This window comes from Macrosteles quadrilineatus, unplaced genomic scaffold (assembly GCF_028750875.1).
Source record: "Macrosteles quadrilineatus isolate MER2022 unplaced genomic scaffold, UCM_ALF_1.0 Scaffold_5__1_contigs__length_97177068, whole genome shotgun sequence".
Classification (NCBI taxonomy): Eukaryota; Metazoa; Arthropoda; class Insecta; order Hemiptera; family Cicadellidae; genus Macrosteles; species Macrosteles quadrilineatus.
Window position 1 is genome coordinate 89,738,483 of NW_026542598.1, and position 25,642 is coordinate 89,764,124.

At 36.5% G+C, this 25,642-nt stretch overlaps 1 protein-coding gene across 1 annotated transcript; it reads right to left on the bottom strand.

Annotated features, from left to right (window-relative positions):
• Positions 1-552: 552 nt before the first annotated feature.
• On the bottom strand, positions 553-25,139 carry LOC128995781 (uncharacterized). Its single transcript, XM_054420798.1, has 16 exons — positions 25,105-25,139; positions 23,833-23,859; positions 21,711-21,740; positions 20,877-20,903; positions 19,250-19,324; positions 18,622-18,762; positions 17,965-17,991; positions 17,355-17,492; positions 14,440-14,604; positions 12,753-12,779; positions 11,145-11,282; positions 6,224-6,379; positions 5,303-5,329; positions 4,304-4,441; positions 1,902-2,051; positions 553-609 (listed from the first exon to the last, which is right to left on the bottom strand). The coding sequence occupies exons 6-16, from the start codon at positions 18,679-18,681 to the stop codon at positions 553-555; spliced, it is 1,083 nt and encodes a 360-aa protein (XP_054276773.1). The 5' UTR covers positions 18,682-18,762; positions 19,250-19,324; positions 20,877-20,903; positions 21,711-21,740; positions 23,833-23,859; positions 25,105-25,139.
• Between the last annotated feature and the right edge of the window lie 503 nt (positions 25,140-25,642).

The following is a 25,642-nucleotide window of genomic DNA, read 5'->3' on the forward strand; positions in this document are numbered from 1 at the left end:
GGCCTATTTTGTTTGGAGCGACTATCGCAAGAGTCGCTAGCTACAGTCGCGGACCACAGCCGCCCCGGGTACCAGTCTGAGCGATAAAACCTGAAACAATGCAAAGCAGTGGGCAGCGATTGAAGCACCAAACTGTCGAAATCGAGTGTACATATTCCTCATGGGACCTTGATTCGAAGAATGTAATTTAAAATTGCCAATTTCATTATGTATATAATTTTAATTTGGTTAGATTATGTTGGGTTGGGTTAGGTTGGATTAGGTTAGTGTTAGGTAACAAATCCTTTATTGTAAAAATATGCTTTTGTCATTGTATTTTTATTTTTTGTACTTTTATTTGGTCTTATGAGATCGCCGAATATGAAGTTATGATAAAAGATTCGTAGGCCCGTATTATGAACCATTTTTCTTGAGTATATCTATGTCCATATACCCTAAATCACTTCATTTTAAAAAGATAGTAGACAAGGAATGGTAATATGTACATATAGAGTAATGGCATTCTTTATTTGATTACTTGTATTACTTTTCAGCAGACTCTCTTTCAAAGTCTCAGCATACAACTTCGGACTCATCGTTTGGCCCATATCCTCCAAATACTTTGATCTCCTGTAAGGTAACCGATGAATTTTTTATTGTCAACTTAAATAAGTGTTTTTTTATACCCTTGCAATAAAAATACATTCATACAAAAATAATGACCTATCTTTCCATTTGTCCTTTTTTCCTAGCTTTGATTTTTAAATTCAACAATTATAGATTCCGTAACATAAAATGAAATACCTATATAAATATTAGGCATATATGTGAGTGGTTATAGCCTTTTAGGTAAAAAGTGGATTTCATCCCACTTAACGGCATTGCAGTGAGCGGAGCGAGCGAAACTCTTTGAGATCGGGCCTTATGCAAACTTTGCTATTGTATCCAGCAATAACCACTGAACATGTTGAAGCCAACTTTACCAGGGTTATTTCCACAAACATTGAGCATGTTATTTAACAAACATATTGATTGACAACTTACATAAAATGTTTACATTATCCTTATGGGTTGCTATGATGGTTACGAGAAAACAAAAAACAAAAAAACAAACAGAAAGTATTACAAGAGATTAGGAAAATGCCACTGAATAAAAAGGTACAGTATTTTACAATTTTTTTTTTCAAAGCTACGAATAGGGTATTAGAAAACGTTTATTTACTGTTTACTGAATATAGTACTGGTGTGTTATTCTTATGGAGAAAAAGCAAACTGTTGTAGTTTACTTGTTTATAAACATATTTTGATCAAACTTGGAAAATGTATTTATTTTATACTATTAGCCTATATTAACATTTAAGTATAAAACACTGAAGCTTGTTGTTAAGCTAATGTTATTTAAATAAGGAATAAATTTGGCATTTTTAATGAGATACGTTAGTGAAAATCCAATCTTAGTCAGCAGATTTGCTGCGACGGGGGTTTTATTATAACTATGCATATATAAATGTACATAACTTTTTTATCATTAGATTATTGCAATAAAATTTGATTTGTTTTACGACGATTCCTTTAAATTTTATTGTGTATTGTTTTTTCAATGGATTGGTTTCACAAAAGTTTACTTTGTAAATTTGAAATAATGGCAATTTTTATGTTGGTAGAAATATTGTAGAAAGCATTTATTAACAAACGCCTTAAAGCTTATACCAAGTTTCATAAAAATACCACCAATAGGCTTCAAGTTATTAATGGGAAAACTGTGCCTAAAGAAAAAAAATTAGTTACTGAACATTTTTAAATTATTTTGGAATGTAAAAATATGACAAAACGGTGGTAACGATATAACAATGAAAATCACCTGTCTTTAAAAATCATAACCAAACATGAATCAACACATAGTGTTCAACGTTTACACCTACCTTGTTATCTTCGTAGTACATTCGAGGGTAATGAAACGGCTTTGGTTTTATCGGACAGAGATTATCAATAGCCTCACCGGCGACATCCACATGGACTACGAGCAAGACGACCGAAGTGTATTCATTCATATGCTTTCTCCTCAACCAACACTGGTAAATATAATAACATTATACATTCTCAATACTATAGTAAACTTGAGGCCAGGAGTTTCGTAGCAACTATTTGGCCATGGATATAATATAACAATTTATAAAGTAAGTACTAACTAAAACTAAAAACACTTGACTCATAGAAGTAATATGAGTTCTACGTTGTTGGTGTGGTAATAAGAGATTATGATTTTCATTCACACATATTATTAAACACTCAATGTTTGCTTTTTCTATTGGAGACTTAGTATGAATTTTGTTTAAGCTTAGAAGAATATGTAACCACTTAAAGTGTTAATTTTTTTTTATTGGTAGGTGGAATGCGTTACGCTGAGATACGTTGAGCGCACCTCCTGGAGCGCCCGACGTGCCGGGGGAGTGTGGGACTCCTACAGGTTGCCCTGAAGTATACCCACTAACGACCTACCCCCTCCCTATCCATGAGCTCGGGAGAGCGGTCGCAGCGTAGCAGGCTGATGCTGTGCTGCTTGAAGCTTGCTGGGATTGTCATCTCTAGAAGGAGTCTCTCATGCGGGGCGGCGTATCACACGTCGTGCTCCGCTGATTCTGGGGGTTTGCTTCTTAAAGGCTGCTCGTTCAAGTGTTGTTAAAGCCTGATGGTATCACCAAAAGGGGTTTGCTACGCACCGTACATAAAACTGTCCAAGGTCACTTATTCACATGCTACTTCTATTCACACGAGAGTGTTGATTGTGGAAGAAGGGGAAAAAATTTGATTTGATCATTGAAATCCAGAGAATAATGTAAATGTACTGTTACACGACAAAAACAAAGTCTAAATACGGTGTACAAAGGGATGTCCATGGTCACAAACTTACCTCACGAAATAACTTCAGTTCTTAAACACTATAAGACCAGATCGTCTAAATAAAAAAAAAAATCTTAACATAACAGTGTTTATAAATATGTATATGTTCAATCGATTAAGTTTGTATACCGATTATCAACACCTAAAAGAGAAATATAATTTCAAATTCTTCAATGACTTTGAAATAAATAGATGAAATGAGAAAAGCACATTGTTCAGATTTTAAAAATCATTTTGAGTAACCTTGAAAATATATATCCTACATATATCCTACGGATATATATCCTATATCCGTACATACTCGCTCGAGCAAGACGTTTTTTTTAGCGAATGCAGAATCGAACTTGCCAAAGCAGGATCTTTCTACGCAGGAAGGTCAAACCATTTGTTTTTACTGCGGAGGTGGACTGCACCAGTGGCAGGACATCGATGATGGTTGGGAAGAACACACAAAATGGTATAAAGTGCCCTTTTGCAATTGCACACAAGGGACAAGAATTTGTCAACGAAATGAGATCCAGAACCGAAGGAATCTCTGTACAAAAGAAAAGGATTCCAACAAACAAAATTGCGAAACCACCACCGATAGAAGAAGCGAACATTGTGTGTGTAATATGTATGGACAAAAATCTTAATTTACTCTTCTTGCCATGCAAACACTGTTTCGCTTGCGATACGTGTGGATGGCGATTTGGCAAATGCTGTTACTGTAGAGCTCCCATAACTTCTATGATTCAAGTGTTTTCAATTAAGGTATGTATACCATTGCATCAGGGTTAAGTTTTCAAACAATTATACTACTTGTACAAATGTCACATTAAAAAATGTATATTTTAATTTTCAATAGAGAAAAAAATGAGCATATCGGTACTTCTCATACTGCTCTTATACTACTGATATGCCGATTTTTTTATCACCAACAATGACCTTGAGTATATCAATCCATCAACCCTAATACGTCACCATGACGTCAAAAAATCCATATCCTCCCCAAAACAAGTCACTTCTGTCCCACATGTAACATTATAATCATATGGCTGTGACGTCACTTCCGCGCCAGCACTGTCAAATCGATACTACTAATGGGATGCCCTCAACGACACCCTAAAACACATTAACTAATTTAACAATTTAATTTCTCAATAAGCCAAGAATTATTAATTTATACAATATATCGAGTTTTTATTTAAATTGCTGTATTTATACAATTTAGTTTTGTGTTACTAAGGAACGTTTATAAAATCACTCAATTTTATGTCTGTTTTAAAGATTTAAGCGTTTGTACTTTATCGGTGTTTTCGTTTGGTATTGAGTTTGTTGTCAATGTGTAAGGTGATCACCAACACAGCTCGCCCCAAACAAGGAGCCCCACATTTTAATACAGTATTATTTTAAATTGTTAAATATTTATAAAATAGCTTACCATTTTACGTGATATTAATAATTGCAGTTTATTGTACTTGCGGGAGTTAAATTCTTCAACGTCATTATCTTTGATATTGTGGAATAACGTGTACATAATCTTGCCTTTGTAGGTTTCAGATCTTTGTACGTATTCAGCCTAGAATACCCCAGAAAATAATAGGTTAATCAGACTTGTAGTCATTCATTCATTGAAGTAGATGTCTCTAAATGTACAATTGCATTAGGTTATCATACGTTTTACCCTTCAACTTTGGTATTTTCTCTTTAAACCATCCATCGGTACTTTGATTTGAAGGTTTTAACTTCGGTGGATGGATCATACATAGTAATGAAGATTTAACATAACACTGAAGATTAATTTATATCTTAGATTGTATAACATTAGAATTTGCTATCGCATGACTGTATGCATTATGCTATACTGTTAAACGTCCATCGCATTTAGTGAGAATATTTCGTACCTTGGTCCAAAAATGAGGTTTGTTGAGGTGTTTTAAGTTCTTCGTCTCAAACTTAAAAAATTGATCTTGAGCTGCACAACCCTTTTGGCCCGTTATACTAAAGCTATCTTTCACTACGCCATACAAAACTGAGAAAATATGTACAATATACACACTAACAGTCGACACAACAGCAACTTTAAGGTTGTGTGAAGAAATATTCAGGGGAATCGGTAAAAATAATAATAAGTAGTTGCTAAGCAGCGGTGATAAAGAGCAAGTGTGGGCATTTATATAATTAGGTTGTTATTTATTAGATAAATATTCAGCCTCACCCGAATCTTAACACCCCTGACATCATATAAAAAATAAACAGCTAATCTAAATGATTTGTAATTCGTATAAACATAATCTTAATTGATCTGAATTAGATCTAAATATCCATTTAAAGAAAGGACCTGTTACATCTTGCAGCCCAAGACTCTAAACGATTGGCCAGCAAAATACTTGATCTCGTTATTATAGTTTACTCGTAGAGGAAATCGTTAGATACTTACATGACTAGTTACGATGACTTCAGTAAACTGTAAAAAAGATTTCAATTTTAATTAGAGCTAAGCATGTTAAACATATAGTGCAGCACTAAACGGAATAAAATAGCAGTTGTTTGCAATTGTTTCTGTTCTAAGGCTAGTCTAAGCTTTGAAACTACCATGTTACCAAAAGTAGTACAGACTTTCTAATAAAGAGTTAAATGACTTAGTTTTGGAAATTAATATTGAATGAATATTGCTCTAGATTTTTGTTTTTGGTGAATTTCCCGTATAATACTTAAACACTTTACTTTGAAATGGCGACCATACGAATGTAAGTACTAAGCCAAGTCTAAGTATGAATGAGATGAGTGGCGCGATATTGTTTTATGGGTAGTGACTAAAATCAAAATATTCCTTAGCCGTTTCACACAGCTGTTTAGCCCATACAGCCAAGAGACCTAGTTTATAGTGAAACCCAAACAACATTTTTGTCTTGTAATTAACGAATTGGTATAGTTATGAAGATAGTACTGCGGGTTGTCTATTATCTTTGACTAATAATACAACTAGACATTCCATCCCCATGTCAAATTTGTAGCCAATTTCTTTTATCAAAATCTTCATAGTTGATCTTAGCCCCCAGCACATTGCGCTGATCTAAATTACTAAATTCTATCGAATATACAAACCTTTTTCCCAAGTAAAACTTCGGGAATGACTTATGTAGCTCATAAATAAATTATTTATGAGCTACATAAGATCCATCTCATAAACATAAGATCACCATTTAAAAACCATTGAACAGGAAAAGGTAACGTCTCCCCTTAAGGCAAAATAGTCCATGTTTGTAATAACAGGAAAACAAAACCGCATTGACAGCTTAATAGGGATACTCAATATACTATTTATTTTCCATAATATATTTAAAACGTTTTTAATTACCTTTTCATATTCTTCGTAGTACATACGAGGGTAACTCAACGGTGCTTTATCTATCGGACAAAGGTTTTCAATGAATTCCTCACCAACGACATCCACATGAACTACGAGCAAGACGACCGAAGAGTATGGCAGCTTATACTGTTTCTTCAACGAATTCTGGTAAACATTAATAACATTATACTTTCTAAATAATATATAAATCGTGAGGTCTGGGGTTTCCTAGCAAACTATTTGATCATGGATGTATAATAATTTATGTAAGTACTTATACAGGGCAAATAAAGTCTTGAAACGGCATAATATCTTTCAACTTATATGTATGCAAAATATTTTTTCTGGCGTTACCATATTTTGACCTCTACCCATGAGGAGTAGGTACATAATCTTTAACGTAGACATAGATTGATATGCACATCATCTTAAAGGGCTGGTCAATTGTAGTTCATTGCTGGAAACCGCAGCTCAAGGTTCATCCGTTACAAAATGGTGGCTATCCAAAGTTCTTGTGGAAAAGACCAGCTGTAAATATTCTAAAATGTAAGCATATGTTTTAAGCATATTTAACTACTAGAGGGGAGCTCTTTGTATATTTATTGTAAAAAGTGGCTAAACCAAGTTCCAACTATAAACGCATCACATCATGTAGTTATTTTTGAGGAATGTCGTAATGTGTATGTCGTCTTTTCAATAAGTTTTAAACATATTTTTAAATACTCTAACACTGTAATTTAAATCTTACTAGTTAACCGCCCGTGCTCCGCCACGGTAATATTGTCAGCAATCAGAGACATAATAACTAACACTGTTTATCTTTGTATTTTATTTAGGGGCTGCTTAATTTTTTTACATGAAATAGAACTGATAATTGGCCTGTATAATAGTATATTTCGTACCAAGGGCCGAAAATGAGGTTTTGCCGGCTCGAGATAGTTTTTAAGTTCGAGACGAAGTCGAGAACTTAAACGATCGAGAGCTGCAAAACCATTTCGGTCCGTGGTACGAACGCTATTTTTCACCACACTATACCCTATTACCACTATTCACCACTATAATAATGCACACTGATCGTCAACACAACTACAACTTTAGAAATAATTTGAGGAATCAGCAAAAATATAAAGAAATAGTTGCTAGGCAACGGTGACAATAACACAATTCTATATTGCAATGGTATGGATTTTGATTGTGTATTTAAAACGCATTCATGTTCTAAGTAAGTAAGCGGACAGCTGATTTTGCGGCCCCGGCCTGTAAAAACCTGCTCGGTCCCCAAATTGGCGACAGCTGGCATGGCCAGCAAAACGTAACTTTCAGCCACCAATTAACGTATGTAATACAGCCAAAAACATCATAGTGTGGTGAAAACAATTTTATCTTAATCAAATCGATATATCAGTTTATTTGAAAAATAAATAGTATGCAAAACTGTGCAATGCTGATAACCTAATAATCTACTTATGTTCTGGAGATAATTTATTCATGTATATTCCTATACTGTATTCGTTGTTTTTTGTTCATTACATTGGTTGTATGAAAAAAAGATAGTCACGCAACAACAATCGGTCGCATTTCACGAATCTTTGACCGATTCTGTGAGTAAGCTGGGTTTATGCGTACCGGTGACTAACCGCTCTGGGATCCCAAGACTCCTACACTGGTGCGGTACCGGTGACTAACCGCTCTGGGATCCCAAGACTCTTGCCCTGGTGCGGTACCGGTGACTAACCACTCTGGGATCCCAAGACTCCTACACTGGTGCGGTACCAGTGACTAACCGCTCAGGGATCCCAAGACTCTTGACCTGGTGCGGTACCGGTGACTAACCGCTCTGGGATCCCAAGACTCTTGCCCTGGTGCGGTACCGGTGACTAACCACTCTGGGATCCCAAGACTCTTGACCTGGTGCGGTATCGGTGACTAACCGCTCTGGGATCCCAAGACTCCTACCCTGGTGCGGTACCGGTGACTAACCGCTCTGGGATCCCAAGACTCCTACACTGGTGCGGTACCGGTGACTAACCGCTCTGGGATCCCAAGACTCCTACACTGGTGCGGTACCGGTGACTAACCGCTCTGGGATCCCAAGACTCCTACACTGGTGCGGTACCGGTGACTAACCACTCTGGGATCCCAAGACTCTTGACCTGGTGCGGTACCGGTGACTAACCGCTCTGGGATCCCAAGACTCTTGACCTGGTGCGGTACCGGTGACTAACCGCTCTGGGATCCCAAGACTCTTGACCTGGTGCGGTACCGGTGACTAACCGCTCTGGGATCCCAAGACTCTTGACCTGGTGTGATACCAGTGACTAACCGCTCTGGGATCCCAAGACTCTTGCCCTGGTGCGGTACCGGTGACTAACCGCTCTGGGATCCCAAGACTCCTGCACTGGTGCGGTACCGGTGACTAACCGCTCTGGGATCCCAAGACTCTTGCCCTGGTGCGGTACCGGTGACTAACCACTCTGGGATCCCAAGACTCCTACACTGGTGCGGTACCGGTGACTAACCGCTCTGGGATCCCAAGACTCTTGACCTGGTGCGGTACCGGTGACTAACCGCTCTGGGATCCCAAGACTCTTGCCCTGGTGCGGTACCGGTGACTAACCACTCTGGGATCCCAAGACTCCTACACTGGTGCGGTACCGGTGACTAACCGCTCTGGGATCCCAAGACTCCTACACTGGTGCGGTACCGGTGACTAACCGCTCTGGGATCCCAAGACTCCTACACTGGTGCGGTACCGGTGACTAACCACTCTGGGATCCCAAGACTCTTGACCTGGTGCGGTACCGGTGACTAACCGCTCTGGGATCCCAAGACTCTTGACCTGGTGCGGTACCGGTGACTAACCGCTCTGGGATCCCAAGACTCTTGACCTGGTGCGGTACCGGTGACTAACCGCTCTGGGATCCCAAGACTCTTGACCTGGTGTGATACCGGTGACTAACCGCTCTGGGATCCCAAGACTCTTGCCCTGGTGCGGTACCGGTGACTAACCGCTCTGGGATCCCAAGACTCTTGACCTGGTGCGGTACCGGTGACTAACCGCTCTGGGATCCCAAGACTCTTGCCCTGGTGCGGTACCGGTGACTAACCGCTCTGGGATCCCAAGACTCTTGACCTGGTGTGATACCAGTGACTAACCGCTCTGGGATCCCAAGACTCTTGCCCTGGTGCGGTACCGGTGACTAACCGCTCTGGGATCCCAAGACTCCTGCACTGGTGCGGTACCGGTGACTAACCGCTCTGGGATCCCAAGACTCTTGCCCTGGTGCGGTACCGGTGACTAACCACTCTGGGATCCCAAGACTCCTACACTGGTGCGGTACCGGTGACTAACCGCTCTGGGATCCCAAGACTCTTGACCTGGTGCGGTACCGGTGACTAACCGCTCTGGGATCCCAAGACTCTTGCCCTGGTGCGGTACCGGTGACTAACCACTCTGGGATCCCAAGACTCTTGACCTGGTGCGGTATCGGTGACTAACCGCTCTGGGATCCCAAGACTCCTACCCTGGTGCGGTACCGGTGACTAACCGCTCTGGGATCCCAAGACTCCTACACTGGTGCGGTACCGGTGACTAACCGCTCTGGGATCCCAAGACTCCTACACTGGTGCGGTACCGGTGACTAACCACTCTGGGATCCCAAGACTCTTGACCTGGTGCGGTACCGGTGACTAACCGCTCTGGGATCCCAAGACTCTTGACCTGGTGCGGTACCGGTGACTAACCGCTCTGGGATCCCAAGACTCTTGACCTGGTGCGGTACCGGTGACTAACCGCTCTGGGATACCAAGACTCTTGACCTGGTGCGGTACCGGTGACTAACCGCTCTGGGATCCCAAGACTCTTGACCTGGTGCGGTACCGGTGACTAACCGCTCTGGGATCCCAAGACTCTTGACCTGGTGTGATACCGGTGACTAACCGCTCTGGGATCCCAAGACTCTTGCCCTGGTGCGGTACCGGTGACTAACCGCTCTGGGATCCCAAGACTCTTGACCTGGTGCGGTACCGGTGACTAACCGCTCTGGGATCCCAAGACTCTTGCCCTGGTGCGGTACCGGTGACTAACCGCTCTGGGATCCCAAGACTCTTGACCTGGTGTGATACCGGTGACTAACCGCTCTGGGATCCCAAGACTCTTGCCCTGGTGCGGTACCGGTGACTAACCGCTCTGGGATCCCAAGACTCTTGACCTGGTGCGGTACCGGTGACTAACCGCTCTGGGATCCCAAGACTCTTGACCTGGTGCGGTACCGGTGACTAACCGCTCTGGGATCCCAAGACTCTTGACCTGGTGCGGTACCGGTGACTAACCACTCTGGGATCCCAAGACTCTTGACCTGGTGCGGTACTGGTGACTAACCGCTCTGGGATCCCAAGACTCTTGACCTGGTGCGGTACCGGTGACTAACCGCTCTGGGATCCCAAGACTCTTGACCTGGTGCGGTACCGGTGACTAACCGCTCTGGGATCCCAAGACTCTTGACCTGGTGCGGTACCGGTGACTAACCACTCTGGGATCCCAAGACTCTTGACCTGGTGCGGTACCGGTGACTAACCGCTCTGGGATCCCAAGACTCTTGACCTGGTGCGGTACCGGTGACTAACCACTCTGGGATCCCAAGACGACTCTTGCCCTGGTGCGGTACCGGTGACTAACCGCTCTGGGATCCCAAGACTCCTACCCTGGTGCGGTCCTGGTGACTAACCGCTTTGGGATCCGAAAACTCTCACTCTGGTGCGGTACCGGTGATTAAGTCACTGGATCATCTGCACCGGTGCAAAAAACATGTTTCCAGAATGCGCCCAATGTGTTAAGGTGATTACCAACACTGTTCGCCTAAAAAGAAGTGCCCCACATTTTGTTCGATATCCTGTTAAATTGTTAACTATTTACAAATAATTGGCTTACCAGTGTACATGATTTTAAAAATTCCAGTTTATTGAACTTGTAGGAGTTATATTCTTCAACTTCATCTTTGTTGATCTTGTGGAACAACGTGTATATGATCTTGCTTTTGTAGATTTCATATCTTTGAACGTATTCAGCCTAGAATCCCCCCAAAAATAATTGTTTAATCAAACTTAGCTTGAGACGTAGGAAGTATTCTAGGTCTGCATTTCATCATAATGTAGTGATTCGTTTATTGAAATAGATGTCTCTAAATTTGCGTTTGCATAAAGCATTATTACGTTTATCCATTGGCATTTTCTTTACAAACTATTTTGTTATTTAATTTGATGGTTTTAACTTTATTGGATGGATCATACATGGTGAAAAATATTTGACAAAGATAAGACTAATGATAGTATCTTTTAAAAGTTTGTATAACATAACATTAGAATTTACTATTGCATATTGTACATGCTCCATGCTTTGTCGTGGCAGTGGGGCTTGCGTGCTCTGACAACCTCGAGAGGTATGCCGGCGGTTATGGTATCGTAACTACTAGTAAGGCCTCCCTTGCCGGACAGGTCTTTTTGAGGTAGGAGCCAGACAAAAAGGAATACCCTGGTCCTCCAGGTCGGGGGTTAGACACTAAATTACCTTTTTGAAGAAAAATAAACACAAGAAGATACCAGATACTATATATAGTGGCTGTGGTAGACACTATGCAGGCGTAGGATTTGCCATCAAAACACAAATTCTAGAGGCTGTGATAAAGTTTGAACCGATAAGTGAGAGAATATGTACTATTAGAATTGAGGGTAGATTTTAGAACATTTCTTTAGTAAGTTTCTATGCTCTGGCATAAGAAAGTGGTGAAGATGATAAATATTATTTCTATTCCCACTTAAAAGATGTAGTGACAAATCTTCCTCGTCGTACAAGTAATAGAGAAGAAAATGGAATTATTTAAGGGCAGCAGAAAGATGCCATAGGGGCCTGAACAAGCTGCTGCGCAGCAAATTATTAGGTAAGGAAACTAATTAGGATTTATAAAACTAAACTACAACCTATACTTTATGGCTGCGAAGCTTAGGCTTTAACAAAGTATTCAGAAAGAAAGCTCATAACTTTTGGAAACAAGGTGCTAAGACAAATCTTTGGACATATTTATGAAGCAGGAGGACAAGGAAAAAATAGAGAACTATAAGAGAAATTTATCATGAGCCAGACATAATAGCAATAATAAAAATTAAAAGAGATAAAAGAGACTTATTAGGGTTGACCAAATGGTAGAAGACTAGACTGCGGTGGAGAGACCAAGTCGTGAAGGAGGTAAGCAAATTGGGAGCAAAAGAGGAAATGACAGAAGATCAAGAAGAATAAAGGTGGATTGTTGGCGAGGCTAAAACCCATCTTGGGTTTACAATACATGGTCACAGGACAGGAGTAAGTAAGTATATGACTGACGCATTCTATACTGATAGACATTCGTAGCTTTTTTTAAAATAGATTTGGTAAAATTGTTTTTAACCTTGCCCTCTTGCAGCCAAAGACTCCAAACGATTGGCCAACAAAATACTTGGTCTCGTTGTCATAGTTTACTAGTAGAGGAAATCGTTCGATACTTACTTTGTCAGTTACGATGACTTCAGTGAACTGTAAAAATGTTTCAATCCTTATTAGAGCACGTTAAAACATATGGTCTAGTACTAAACTAAAATAAAACAGCAATTGTGTGCGTTGTACACATTCTTCTATCAAACTCCTTTCGGGCTCCGCCCCAGTGGGTCTACAGTTTCCCGTGTTAACCTTATGAGTATTCATATTTAAAAGGAATAAAATAATTTTTGCTACAGTCACCCGACAAAGTTGGCTTCCTTGTACTGTTTATAGTACAGAAAGCTGCTAATTGCTGCATATTTATACAAAACACGAAACAACACAAAACAGCGTGGTTCTATAATGCACGTAATCCGTGTAGGTACGCTTGCAAAATAGGTTGGCAACACTTAAAGATAATAATACTATGAGCAGCTGATTGACTATTATAACTACGATTTAACCTGTCATTTCGTGTTTATAGTTTCGGTATTTCTGAACTTTCTGGACTTTTCTTTTAAACGTTTTAAAAACATTCCTACGATCTTAATAAACAAGAAAATACCTTTAAAGCATTTTTTTAGGCGCGGAAACCACTTCAAATTACAAAAACATACAGAACTATATTCTCAAAACGCGGAGCACATTTCTTGCCGAGGAAAAATAGCGGAGTGATACGGACCGGGTACTACTTTCTCTAGGGCACCTATTTGTGTTGCCAGCTGAACCTAAAAACGTGTCGTATAGTGTTTGAAAGACTAATTATTTAAATGCTTTATAGTGACTGTAGGAAAAATATAATGTGTAACACGAGTGCAAAAGGCCTTTGCTGCACTCGAGATCATTCCGCACGAGCCGCTGTGCAGCAAAGTGCCACTTTTCCCACTAGTTACACAAATAGCTATTTGCAGCTGTTTCAACTACACAAGTTGTTTCTATAATATTAAAAGATAGCATTAGAAAGTTATAAGGTTTACCAACAGGGTGCAGCACTGTTAATTTCTTTTCTAATTTATGACAACTGAGTTAATTTGAACCAAGCAGCGACAGAAAGCACAATGAGAACTGTCAAAGTAGGATAGTTTACAGTTAAGCTTATGTTTTTAATTTACAAATAATATATTGATATTGTGTAAATATTTGATAATTAAATTAGTGGTTTAGGTGTAGTGGTAGACCATTTTGGCTATGTTAGATGTGTTATACACTATATTGGACATATATGGCACATATATTTTCTCAACCCATGTCCTCTCCCATTGCAAACGCAAAGCACGAGTATAACTGCAATACGCACTTTATATTTATACGCCAACGCCGTACGAAGGACGGGTATTCTGCTAGTAGCTAGTTATTATTTTTTTTTTTAATTACAAAATTCCGGAGCTGGCAAAACCAACCCTATATAAAAAATTTGTTATTGAAATGTTAATTTTGTTATGTAAGATTGAGCCCTGCTTATTCTTTACACCTTTTTGAGCTTCCCTTATATGGGACAAATATGGAGGACGATATTAATGTAACAATCAAAATCAACTGTCTTTAAAAATCATGACCAATTTGTAAGTGTTCTCACATATTTTCACGCTGTTTTGACTTAACTTCAAAGTAGTCCAAGTGTGTAATGAATGAAAACAAAACCGCATTGAGAGCGCAGTAAGGATGATATACCCAATACATTTATTCTCACAATACATCTACAAACGTTTACACTTACCCTTGCATGATCTTCGTAGTACATAAAAGGGAATTCCTTACTCAACGGAACTTTTTCGCCCATCGGACAGAGTTTTTCAACGAGTTCCTCACCGACGACATTCACGTGAACCATGAGCAAGACGACACGAGCGTAATCACTCCAATATCGTAACTTCACGGTAGTCTGGTAAACATATTAGTGCAACTAGTGAGCAAAGTGAGCAATTGCCTCACTCGAGAGAAATCCTTACTCACGAGCCGTAGGCGAGTGATGATTGGGTTCTCGAGTGAGGCGATTGCACTTTGCACTCGAGTCGCACATTATGTTTTTCCTACAGTTACCATAAAACAAATAAATTGGTAAGGAAACGTGCATTCATGTTGCAAATCTGAGTGAGACAAAGTAATTAGAGTGAGACAATGTTAACATTGTCTCACTGATGAGCAAATTGGCCACTTTGCCATCTCAAATCAGTGAGAGAACATGTACATTGTTAGGTAACTGTAGGAAAAGTAACATTATACATTCTAAATACTATAGTAAACTAGAGGTCAGGTGTTTTGTGGCAAACTATTTGACCAAGGATATATAACAATTTAATAAAGCAAGTACAAGCACTTATATTCATTTCATCGAGTAAAACTAAAATCATTCTGTTGCATCAGAGATTAAAATACATAAAAACACAGTCTCGGTCCTGTGACAGCCCAACAATCCTTAAATAAAGGGATGCTATCAATAAACTAAACTAACAATTGAATTGCTCAATCAGCCAAGTGTCATTAATTTATGCAAAATAATTCGTTATGATTTAAATTGCTGTATGTATACAGTTTAGTTTTGTGTTACTATAAAGAATTTTTATAGTTTCACTAAATTTAATATATACTTTTTGAATTTTAGTAGTTTATGACTGTTTGTCGGTGTTTTCGTTTACCCAAAATGCAAAAAGATATTCGTCTAATCACCTTTGTATATTCCGTCAAACCTCTTAAGATTATTTAATCTTATATATTAAAACGTGACAGGGTTTTTTTATTTCACGATTCTGAACCAACCACATGACGGATTTTTATGATTTTTGTGTTGAAAGAAAGATAATTTTGAGAACTAGGGAATGTCGAAGCCATAATTTTAGTTTAGGGTTTCAGTTTTTTAGAAATTAAGTTTTAATTTTCAAAAAGTCTAGCAGCCGACGCTAGCAATTTGAAGTATTTTCAATGCTGGTTTAACTAACAGCTGGTTTACAACTGTCATTGAAATGTTTATGTTAAGAGTTGTTTGTTTACAAAAATATTGTTCGTTGGTGTTTGCCTAAACACTATTTCACTTTAAAATGTAGGTAGTTTTTCCCTAGTGAAGGATCTGCGTTATCAGGAAATGTGTTATTTTGAACTAAACATCTCAAACACTTGCGTTTAATCAAGTTTTGTCGTAAATGCAATCTGTGTAAGTATTTAGTTTATGCATTGCAAATTTCAACTCATATTTGGGAAATATTTTTTCAGCAGTTTATCGCTTAATTGTTTGAGATACAAGTGGTTTACGTGTTGATACTTCTTTTTCTGTATGTTTGAATGTGAGTATGTCGGCATAGTAAAATTTTGGTTAGTAATGAAAGCGTCAATCGGTGTAGTAGGTCTCTATAAAACTGTCAAATAAACTGCAACAGAAACCAAAGTTGATTCATACCATACCAACCGTCCCCGTAGTACTGATGATTCAGAAACTTGGGCACTGACCAAAGAACCGAAAAACCTTAATGCTGGATTAGATAATAAAGTGCAGAGAAAATATACAGACCAGTTCAAGATAACGGCCTGGAGATCGAAATAAAAAAGAACAGAGAGCTAAGAAAAATGTGTTAACACCCAAATATATGGATGCTTTCTAGAAGTAGGTAAAGCTTGGATGGACAGGCCCTACATAAACTTTTAAAAAGTATATTCCAAGGAGTACCACACGATAGACGGGAAATATCGAGTTATGAAATGCATCCTCAGACTCGGATCTAAATTTTGAAGAGGCAGGTGATAGAAGAGAATCCTCATAAAAGTTTCAGTGGTCACGGAGTACCACTGGAGTACTTGGAGTTTTTGATAAGGTACGGTAAGTACATAAGTAGTACAGTATGCAATTAGAGGTGGCATGTAGCTACTCTACTCAAAACCAGTGTGAATCGGTCGCCAATCTCACATCAAGATTTTTCAAATCGACACAAATATGCTGTTTTATGGTAAAATTAACGGATTTAAAATGCATATCGCCATATTTTGGGTCTATATTCGAATGGAATAAATAGGTGGTCACGTTACATTTGTTTATAAGGCGATCTTCCCCATTAAAACTGCCAGAATTTGTTTCTATGCGTGTAAACTATATGTTCTGAATTATTCCGTTTTAGTTGACAACTCGATTCCCGTACGTAGGACGGGTCACCAGGACTAATCAGATGAAAGAAATATATGGCCACGTGGTATTAGTTTACAAGATGATTTTCCCTAATAAAACTGCCACAAATTTTCTTTATACGTGTAAAATAGCTGTTCTGAATTACATTAAGATATAATCGACTATTTTATTCCCGTATGTAGGACGGGCCAATAGCTAGTTAATTGTGATAAAATATTTACACTTATACTGTTGATTCAAAAGACGGGTATAACAGATCGTTTAGTCCGTCCGTTTGGCTATGATACCAGTCTTATAAATTCAATGGTATTATAGCCAAACGAACGGACTATAAGTGTTGATCGATTTCGATTGGACATTCCAAATCAAAATTAGACCCAATAGGCAAATGTTTTCGTTTTACATTGAGTTCGTTGTCATTGTGTTAAGCTGGACCAAGACTGTTCGCCTCAAAAAAGGAGCCCCACATTTTGGGACATTAGCCTGTTAAGGCGTTAACTAATTATAAACAATTAGCTTACCATTATTGTTGATTTGAGATATTCCAGTTTATTCTTCTGGTTGATTGTTATGGCCATAGCTTCATCATTGTCAATCTTGTGGAAGAACGTGAAAATAGTTTTGCCTTTGTATGTTTTAAATCTTGCATCATATTGAACCTAGAATCCCCCCAAAAAATAGGTTAATCGAACTTAGGTCGAGACGCATTAGGTGTTCTAGGTCTGCATTTAATTATATTGTAGTCATTCGTTCATTGATGTCTCTAACGTTACATTTGCATAAGGCAATAATACGTTTTGCCCATTAATTTAAGTATTTTCTTTAAACCATTTTTCTGTTATTGTTATTTAATTTGATAGTTTTAAATACATTGGATGGATCAAACATAGTGAAGAATATTTTACAAATATATGATTGAAGGTTATACTATTGCTTATGACTACATGGATTCTATACTAGATAAGACTATACTAGATAGACATTCATCACTTTTTGTGAAGTAGATTTGATAAAATAATTTTTAACCTTGCCCTCTTGCAGCCCTAGACTCTAAACGATTGGCCAACAAAATACTTGGTCTCGTTAAGTTATCATATAGTTTACTAGTAGAGGAAATCGTTCGATACTTACTTTATCAGTTACGATGACTTCAGTGAACTGTAAAAAAGTTTCAATCCTTATTAGAGCTAAGCACGTAAAAATATGGCCTAACACAAAACTGAAATAAAGCATAAGTTATTTGCAATTTTGTTTCTGTTGAAGTAGGGGAGGCCTACTTTGATTTATTCCGCATGTTATACTGAATGTTTTTGGTATTTCATGTAAAAATAAAATTATGTTCGATAATTTTATCTAATGGTAGGCCTAATCAAAACCGGAGGTATGTTAAACTTTAAAAACTACCATGTTTCCAAAACTCGTATGCATTTTCTAATAAAGAGTTGAATCAATTCGTTTTGAAAAACAATATTGAATAAATATTGCTTTACATTTCGGTTTTAATCAAACTTTTTTAATTATTAACATTTCTCTCGAAAATGTGTTTTTTTTAATTTTAATTAATAATTAATAAATATGCCTCAGATTTATTTTAAGCAGCTGTTAAACAAATAATTGCGTTTTCAGTCAAGCTTATGAAAAAATATGCCAGATTGATCTGCTTAGATTTTGAATTACTACGTACCATATGCATCTCAACCATATTATAGCGGTATTTAATAACGCTTATAGTATATTAGACGTGCATGAACAGCAGACTATTTAGCGAGGATCTGAAACTAGGCTTACCTTATCCTGCAAGTCAATCAATACACCACTTCTATAATAATATTGTATTTTGTCTAACATTTGTCTGAGATTTTTGTCGGAGACAGTTAAGAAAACACCATTTCTAATATTGTTTCTTGCGAACGCCTTTGCAGCTGTAATCTGAATAAATCATAAAATATTTTAGTCACATGAGTACTGTATTTGCTTTTAGTTGTCAACATAAAAACGTTAAATTTATTTGGAGTGCAGTGTATATTACTTTTTTCCAAATTACACAAAAATTCGGAGTGCACACTCGATACTGTAATGCTATTTTGAGACCGCTAAACTTCCCACCGTAACAATCTTTGACAGCCTCGATGTACAATGACTGGCTAATGAGCCTCAGAAAGATAGCAACATGGTTCATACATGGTATATCATCGATGTGACGTAGTTTGACGTTTGGTAAATCTTGCAATGCCCATTCACTAGTACGGTATAGTGAATTCTATTAGGAGGTCTTATACAATGAATGTAGGATGAAAAAAGATCGAATTAAATATATCAAGGAACTGAAGTAATATATGAGGGGCATTTGAAATTCAACATTAGTTACAAATGTTACATACTTTTATTATGTTCAAATTACAAGCAGATAACTCACCTTATCTCCATCATTGCGTATTGAAATCGCAATTACTTTGTCCTTGTACGTTTTATACCTTGTTTCATAATCGGACTAAAACACAAATTATAATGTCACAATCACAGTTTTACCATTTTGCAAGATAGTATTGCCAGCGTATTTATCAGAATCTATTAAACATAATAGACCATAGTCAATTTTAAGCTAAATAGCAGAGCTGAAATCAACATTTTACCTAAACATGTTGTTGAACAAATTTGTTATTGGACTTTCTAGTAAAACAATTAGAATAGTTCAACTTCACTTGTGGTGTACTCACGTATAGAAACATTACAACCAAGGAAGACTTCATCATTGTAAACAATCTGAAACTCGTCCCGATAGTTGGATTTGAAACTTGTGTTGAGTTAGGTCTAATCAAAAGGAATACTCTTATCTCAAAGATCCTTTCGGGCTCCACCCCAGTGGCTCTGGAGATTCCCATGTTTTCCTTATCAGTTTTCATATTTAAAATTAAGAATTTTGCCAGCTGTTTCAAATAAACAAGTTGATTCTATGATATTAAATAGCATAAAAAAGTTATACGGTTTACCAATAGGGTGCAGCACTATTACTTTTTTCATTTATGAAAACAGCTAATTTGAACCAAGTAGCGACAAAAAGCTGTGATACTCAATGGGAACTGACAAATATGATTGTTTATAGTTATGCTTATGTTTTTGATTTATAAATAATTTGTGATATTGTGCGAACATTTGGTAATTAACTTTTTTCTGTTGTTTAGGTGCAGTTGTATAACATTATTATGGCTATGGTAGAATGATGTTTTATACTATAGCATACCGTATGGGTACTCTGCTAGTGAATTATTATGTTAGCCTAAACTCGTTTGGTTACAAGTTTTTTTTTACAAACTTTTACAATGTTGTGACGGAGCTATCTTAAAAGTTATACTGTAGTAACCTAAGTTATACTGTAGTAACCTAAGTTATACTGTAGTAACCTAAGTTATACTGTAGTAACCTAAGTTATACTGTAGTAACCTAAGTTATACACTAGTAACCTAAGTTATTCTGTAGTAACCTAAGTTATACTGTAGTAACCTAAGTTATACTGTAGTAACCTAAGTTATACTGTAGTAACCTAAGTTATACTGTAGTAACCTAAGTTATACTCTAGTAACCTAAGTTATTCTGTAGTAACCTAAGTTATTCTGTAGTAACCTAAGTTATACTGTAGTAACCTAAGTTATACACTAGTAACCTAAGTTATACACTAGTAACCTAAGTTATACTGTAGTAACCTAAGTTATACACTAGTAACCTAAGTTATTCTGTAGTAACCTAAGTTATTCTGTAGTAACCTAAGTTATACTGTAGTAACCTAAGTTATACTGTAGTAACCTAAGTTATACTGTAGTAACCTAAGTTATACTGTAGTAACCTAAGTTATACTGTAGTAACCTAAGTTATACTGTAGTAACCTAAGTTATACTCTAGTAACCTAAGTTATACTCTAGTAACCTAAGTTATTCTGTAGTAACCTAAGTTATACTGTAGTAACCTAAGTTATACTCTAGTAACCTAAGTTATTCTGTAGTAACCTAAGTTATACTGTAGTAACCTAAGAGCTTACTAATACTCACTATTGAATTCAAAACATCTGTTTCAATCTGAAAAAAATACAAAATAAGTAAAATTACGAAATAATACGTCTATTTATCAGGCCCGTCGCCACATGTTTAACACAATTAGTTCATGCATTAGAACACGTGTGCCAGACACACGGGTTCGTCTAAATCTTTGAAAAGTAAATCTTTGTTAGTTAGTATAGCGACTTTATTGGCTGTGAGGATGAAATGGTGACAAAATAGCATTAATTCGGGGTTTTTCAACATCAAAACTCCATGTTTTTTTTACTCAAAAGGAAGATAGTAAAAAATAATTGTTGTTTTCCAACTTTGTTGACAAGTGTAGAACAAAGCACACTTGAAAATGTTGAAACCTAATAGAAATGCAATGTTGTTTTAACTCTTTTTCATCACCGTTAAATGGATTGACCAAACAATATAAAAATAAAGAATGAGTTAAACCAAAATCCATCAGTTGAAAAAATCCTCAAAACCAAGAACTGTTTCGGTATAATAAATTTCTTCACTTGGCCTCGAGTGACTCTTTCCGTGACAAGCCGACGTTTTTGTTTCATCTTGGTCAGATTATAAGCTTAAAGTACGGTACACTCTTGGTCATATTTCGTTTGCACACAATCTGTTGCTCGACAAAAATAATAGGTTGTCTGTGAAAATGCAAATAGCCGCCACTCATGCAACAATAAAATACAACTATTGATGACTGGTTTTTTTTAGTTTTAAAGGTGTATTAGTTTTGTTTTATTTATATAGATTAGTAGATAGTATGTTGAGTAAACAAAGTATGAACAAGAAGGGGTGCGTAAGAATAGAAATTTATACTTAACTCACCGTCCAAGAAGTTTTTTTGCCGGTTTCTTTCTGAAACAATTATGGACGGTTTATTTTTTTAAAGGGCGTGTATCCATAATAGAGAAACTCATAATATTAATATATATAATAGATATATAATTTTTATTGTGTAAATATCCGTAGGCTATTATACAAATTTGTGTTTTTGAGGAAGCTCATTCGTGCATTTGTAAGCTGTGCTATGTCTCTTCACTTGATATATTTTCTAAACAGTTATTATTATTATTATTTACCAGTCAAGTTGCCATGAATATAGCACAATTTTCATATAAGGAAAGGTAAGGAGTAAATGTACCAAACACAATCATAATTTATTATAGGTACTATTAAAGTGATACAATCAAATTTCATGTAAATGGTTAAGTCCATTTACCAAATAAAAATATTGGCATATGGCACATCAAAATTGAGCTTAGAGTGTGTAGATTTGCCGAAAATTATTGGTATGGACAAATGTGTCAGGGGCTCTGCCCCATTGGCCGATTTCCAAAGGGCTGCGTTTGTTATGCTTCCAAAGTTTGAATAATTTTATTTTCCGAAAGTTACCTAACAATGTATATGTTCTCTCACTGATTTGGGAAAGCAAAGTAGTGGCCAATTCGCTCATCAGTGAGACAATGTTTACATTGTCTCACTCTAATTACTTTGTCTCACTCTAGATTTTCAACGTGAAGGCACGAAAGTGGCCAATTCGCTCATCAGAGAGACAATGTTAACATTGTCTCACTCTAATTACTTTGTCTCACTCCAGATTTTCAACGTGAAGGCACGAAAGTGGCCAATTCGCTCATCAGTGAGACAATGTTAACATTGTCTCACTCTAATTACTTTGTCTCACTCTAGATTTTCAACGTGAAGGCACGTTTCTTTACCAATTTATTTGTTTTGTGGTAACTGTAGGAAAAATACAATGTGCAACTCGAGTGCAAAGTGCAATCGCCTCACTCGAGAAAATATTCCTCCAGTTGCACAAATAACTATTTCTTTATTTAATGAAACAGCTGGGCAATGCAATTAATTGGTGTTTCTTTATTTACTCGAAAAAAGATGTTTGTGGTGCTAGGAAATCATCGATCTCTATTACTTACGAAATATGTGCATTATTTAGAGGGTTATGTTCGGACAATGAAAGGTTGTACAAGTTTTTTAAGAGTACAAAAAACTGTGTTTTTGGCTCACAGTTTCATTTGTAATGTATATGGTAAGATACATGTAAAGAGGCATGACTAAAATTGAAGGATTGTCTTAAAACATGTCATTCATGAAACAGAAGCATTAAAATCAAGTAATTTATGTTATTGCTACACTAAGGTATGTTGTCATATTCTTTTGGATCTACTGACATCAAAAGTAGGGTTTATAAAAATTTAAACTTTTAAATCAGTCTTTTCAATTCTTATCTCATCTTTTCAAACTAAATCATAGAGTTGTTGTATTTTTAAACACACATCAGCAAACACTTATAGAAGTCTAGGTCACATTTTCTTCCCGTTGCAAAGCACGGGTATAGCAGCTTGTTACCTCTAAATCTGGTGAAAACCTTTTTTGTTTAATGTGTGTTTAATTGAATTAACACTTACAAGAACACATGTATGTTATGAAGTAAAAGAACACATCCGGCCATTTTGACCATGTTATGCATTTTACCTGCTTTATTTTTTTTATATATAAGTTAACAAAAAGTAAAACAAAGATTTAAATGAACAAATACAGTTTATTACCAATTGCCTATGAAATATCTATTACATTTTTGAAAATTTGAACCAAGAAAAAATACTACTTTTACTACTTTTGAGTTTTGTTTATAATGAAAATTTACTTTTTTGTATTTAAAAGTTACCGTACTTTTAAAATTTCCCAAATGTCCATCGTTTCGTGGCTGTTGCTTCTACACTATCTTCACAATACTTTTGAGAAAATATTTAGACCGCGAACATCTACAGCACCAGTTAACACTTAATTTCACAGTCGTCAAACTCAAGTTTTAAAGTTCAAAATAACTACTGTATTGAGATTGCATGTCAGAATTAATCTGAATTTAAGGCAAGCCTAGTGAATAAACTATAAAGAGTTGTGTTGAAGAATTCATGATTTTACTCACCTCCCAAAGACCTACCGAAATTGGTGACTGGAAAAGAGGTTAAAACATGTTTGTAGTAAATTATTGTTTGTATCAATGTTACGTGTATCAAATGTAAAGCTACTCAAAATAAAATAGATTTATATGTCTTCTTCAATAAAGAAGCTTTAACGTTGACCTTACAAATATATGCATTACAACTTTGTACAGCAGTATTTGACTCTGAATTACTTAAACATGATATTTTTCACTCGTATACGGTACAACTATAATTTCACATCGCCATTAAAAGAATAGTATCCAACGAAATTATGTATGTAATTATAAATTTGTAATTTGAGATATTTAATATAGAATTAAATGAAAATTGGGGTCCAAAAGGATAAAATTATTAATCCCGAAACCTTAGGATTCATTTGAGTTCTTCCAACTAAAACTAGATTTTTTATATGGGTATATCACAAGTTTTAGTTAGACTACATCGAAAGGGACAATACAAAAATTAACCAAAAACAACGCTAGAAAACGAAATAATATTTATGTAAACATAACCTCTCAAAACGACTTCCAGCTTATTTTGAATTCTGCTAATGCAAATAAGCAGCTGTTTAGTAAGCGATTCAATTATTTCGTCTATTACGATTGTGTTATTATACCATTGATATGTCGAGCAATCGACAACAATAGGCTAAAACCTTACCTTACAAATCGATTGTCACAATCGAAATTTTCAACTGTTTACAACAGCTGATTTTTACTCCCTTGAGAGTAGAAATTCTACTTTAGACCCGCAACGCATGCATTAAAAACGATTGTTTTTGCTGCAGTATGACGAAATAGTATATTTTGTACCTAGGGCCGAAAACTATCTTTAAGGTTATGTGAAGAGATAATTTGAGGAATCAGCAAAAATAATAATAAATAGTTGCTAGGCAGCGGTGGCAATAAAACAATTCTATTGCAATGCTATGAATACTGATTGTGTAATTTATGCATTTATGTTTTATGAAAGTAAGCGGGCAGCTGATTTTGCGTCCCTAGGGATGTAAAAACCTGATCGGTTCCCAAATGACGATGACAGCTGGCATGGCCAGCAAAACGTAGCTTTCAGCCACCAATTAACGTAGGCTATGTAAAACAGCTAAAGACGTCATAGTGTGGTGAACAATTATTTAGAAAACCTTGACCATCAAGTGGGTTTAGTTTAGAGTGCTATTCTTTAAAATTAATTTTGGAAAGTAATTACACGTTTTTAAACTTCGTTTATCAAACTGATGGGTAGTTATAACTTACCTTGTAGTCTACTGGAAATATAACGTTTTCCGTCTGTAACTAAAAAACACATATTCGTGATAAGATCATTACTATCTTAAAAGAGTAAGTAGGTGGAAAATGTTGGTAATTTTCAACATATCAAAGTACAGATCTAAAATATATAAAAAAATTGTATAACCCAGGCTTGCCGGTACAAACATAAAGAGTACTTTGGTTTAGAGTTTTAATTATTTTAGTTTTAATGCCAGAGCCAAAGCCATCTTGATTGTTTTTTTCTTTTGACGACTTCAATAAACTTTGTAGTTTTTCACGACAATAAATCATTCATTTCATTAATTCCATTTCATTTCATGTTGAAAAATCTTGATACAATTCAAAATTTTTAAAATGCGGCCGATTAAATTTTTTAAGTTTTAATTAGGCTACCAAAAGTTACTGATATTATAAAAGAATTTCAAGTGCACTTATGTTTATCATTAAAAATTTCCTATCAAACGACAAGTTCAAAAAGATTGATTGAATATAAACTGAAATATCACGATAAATAGTTGTACAA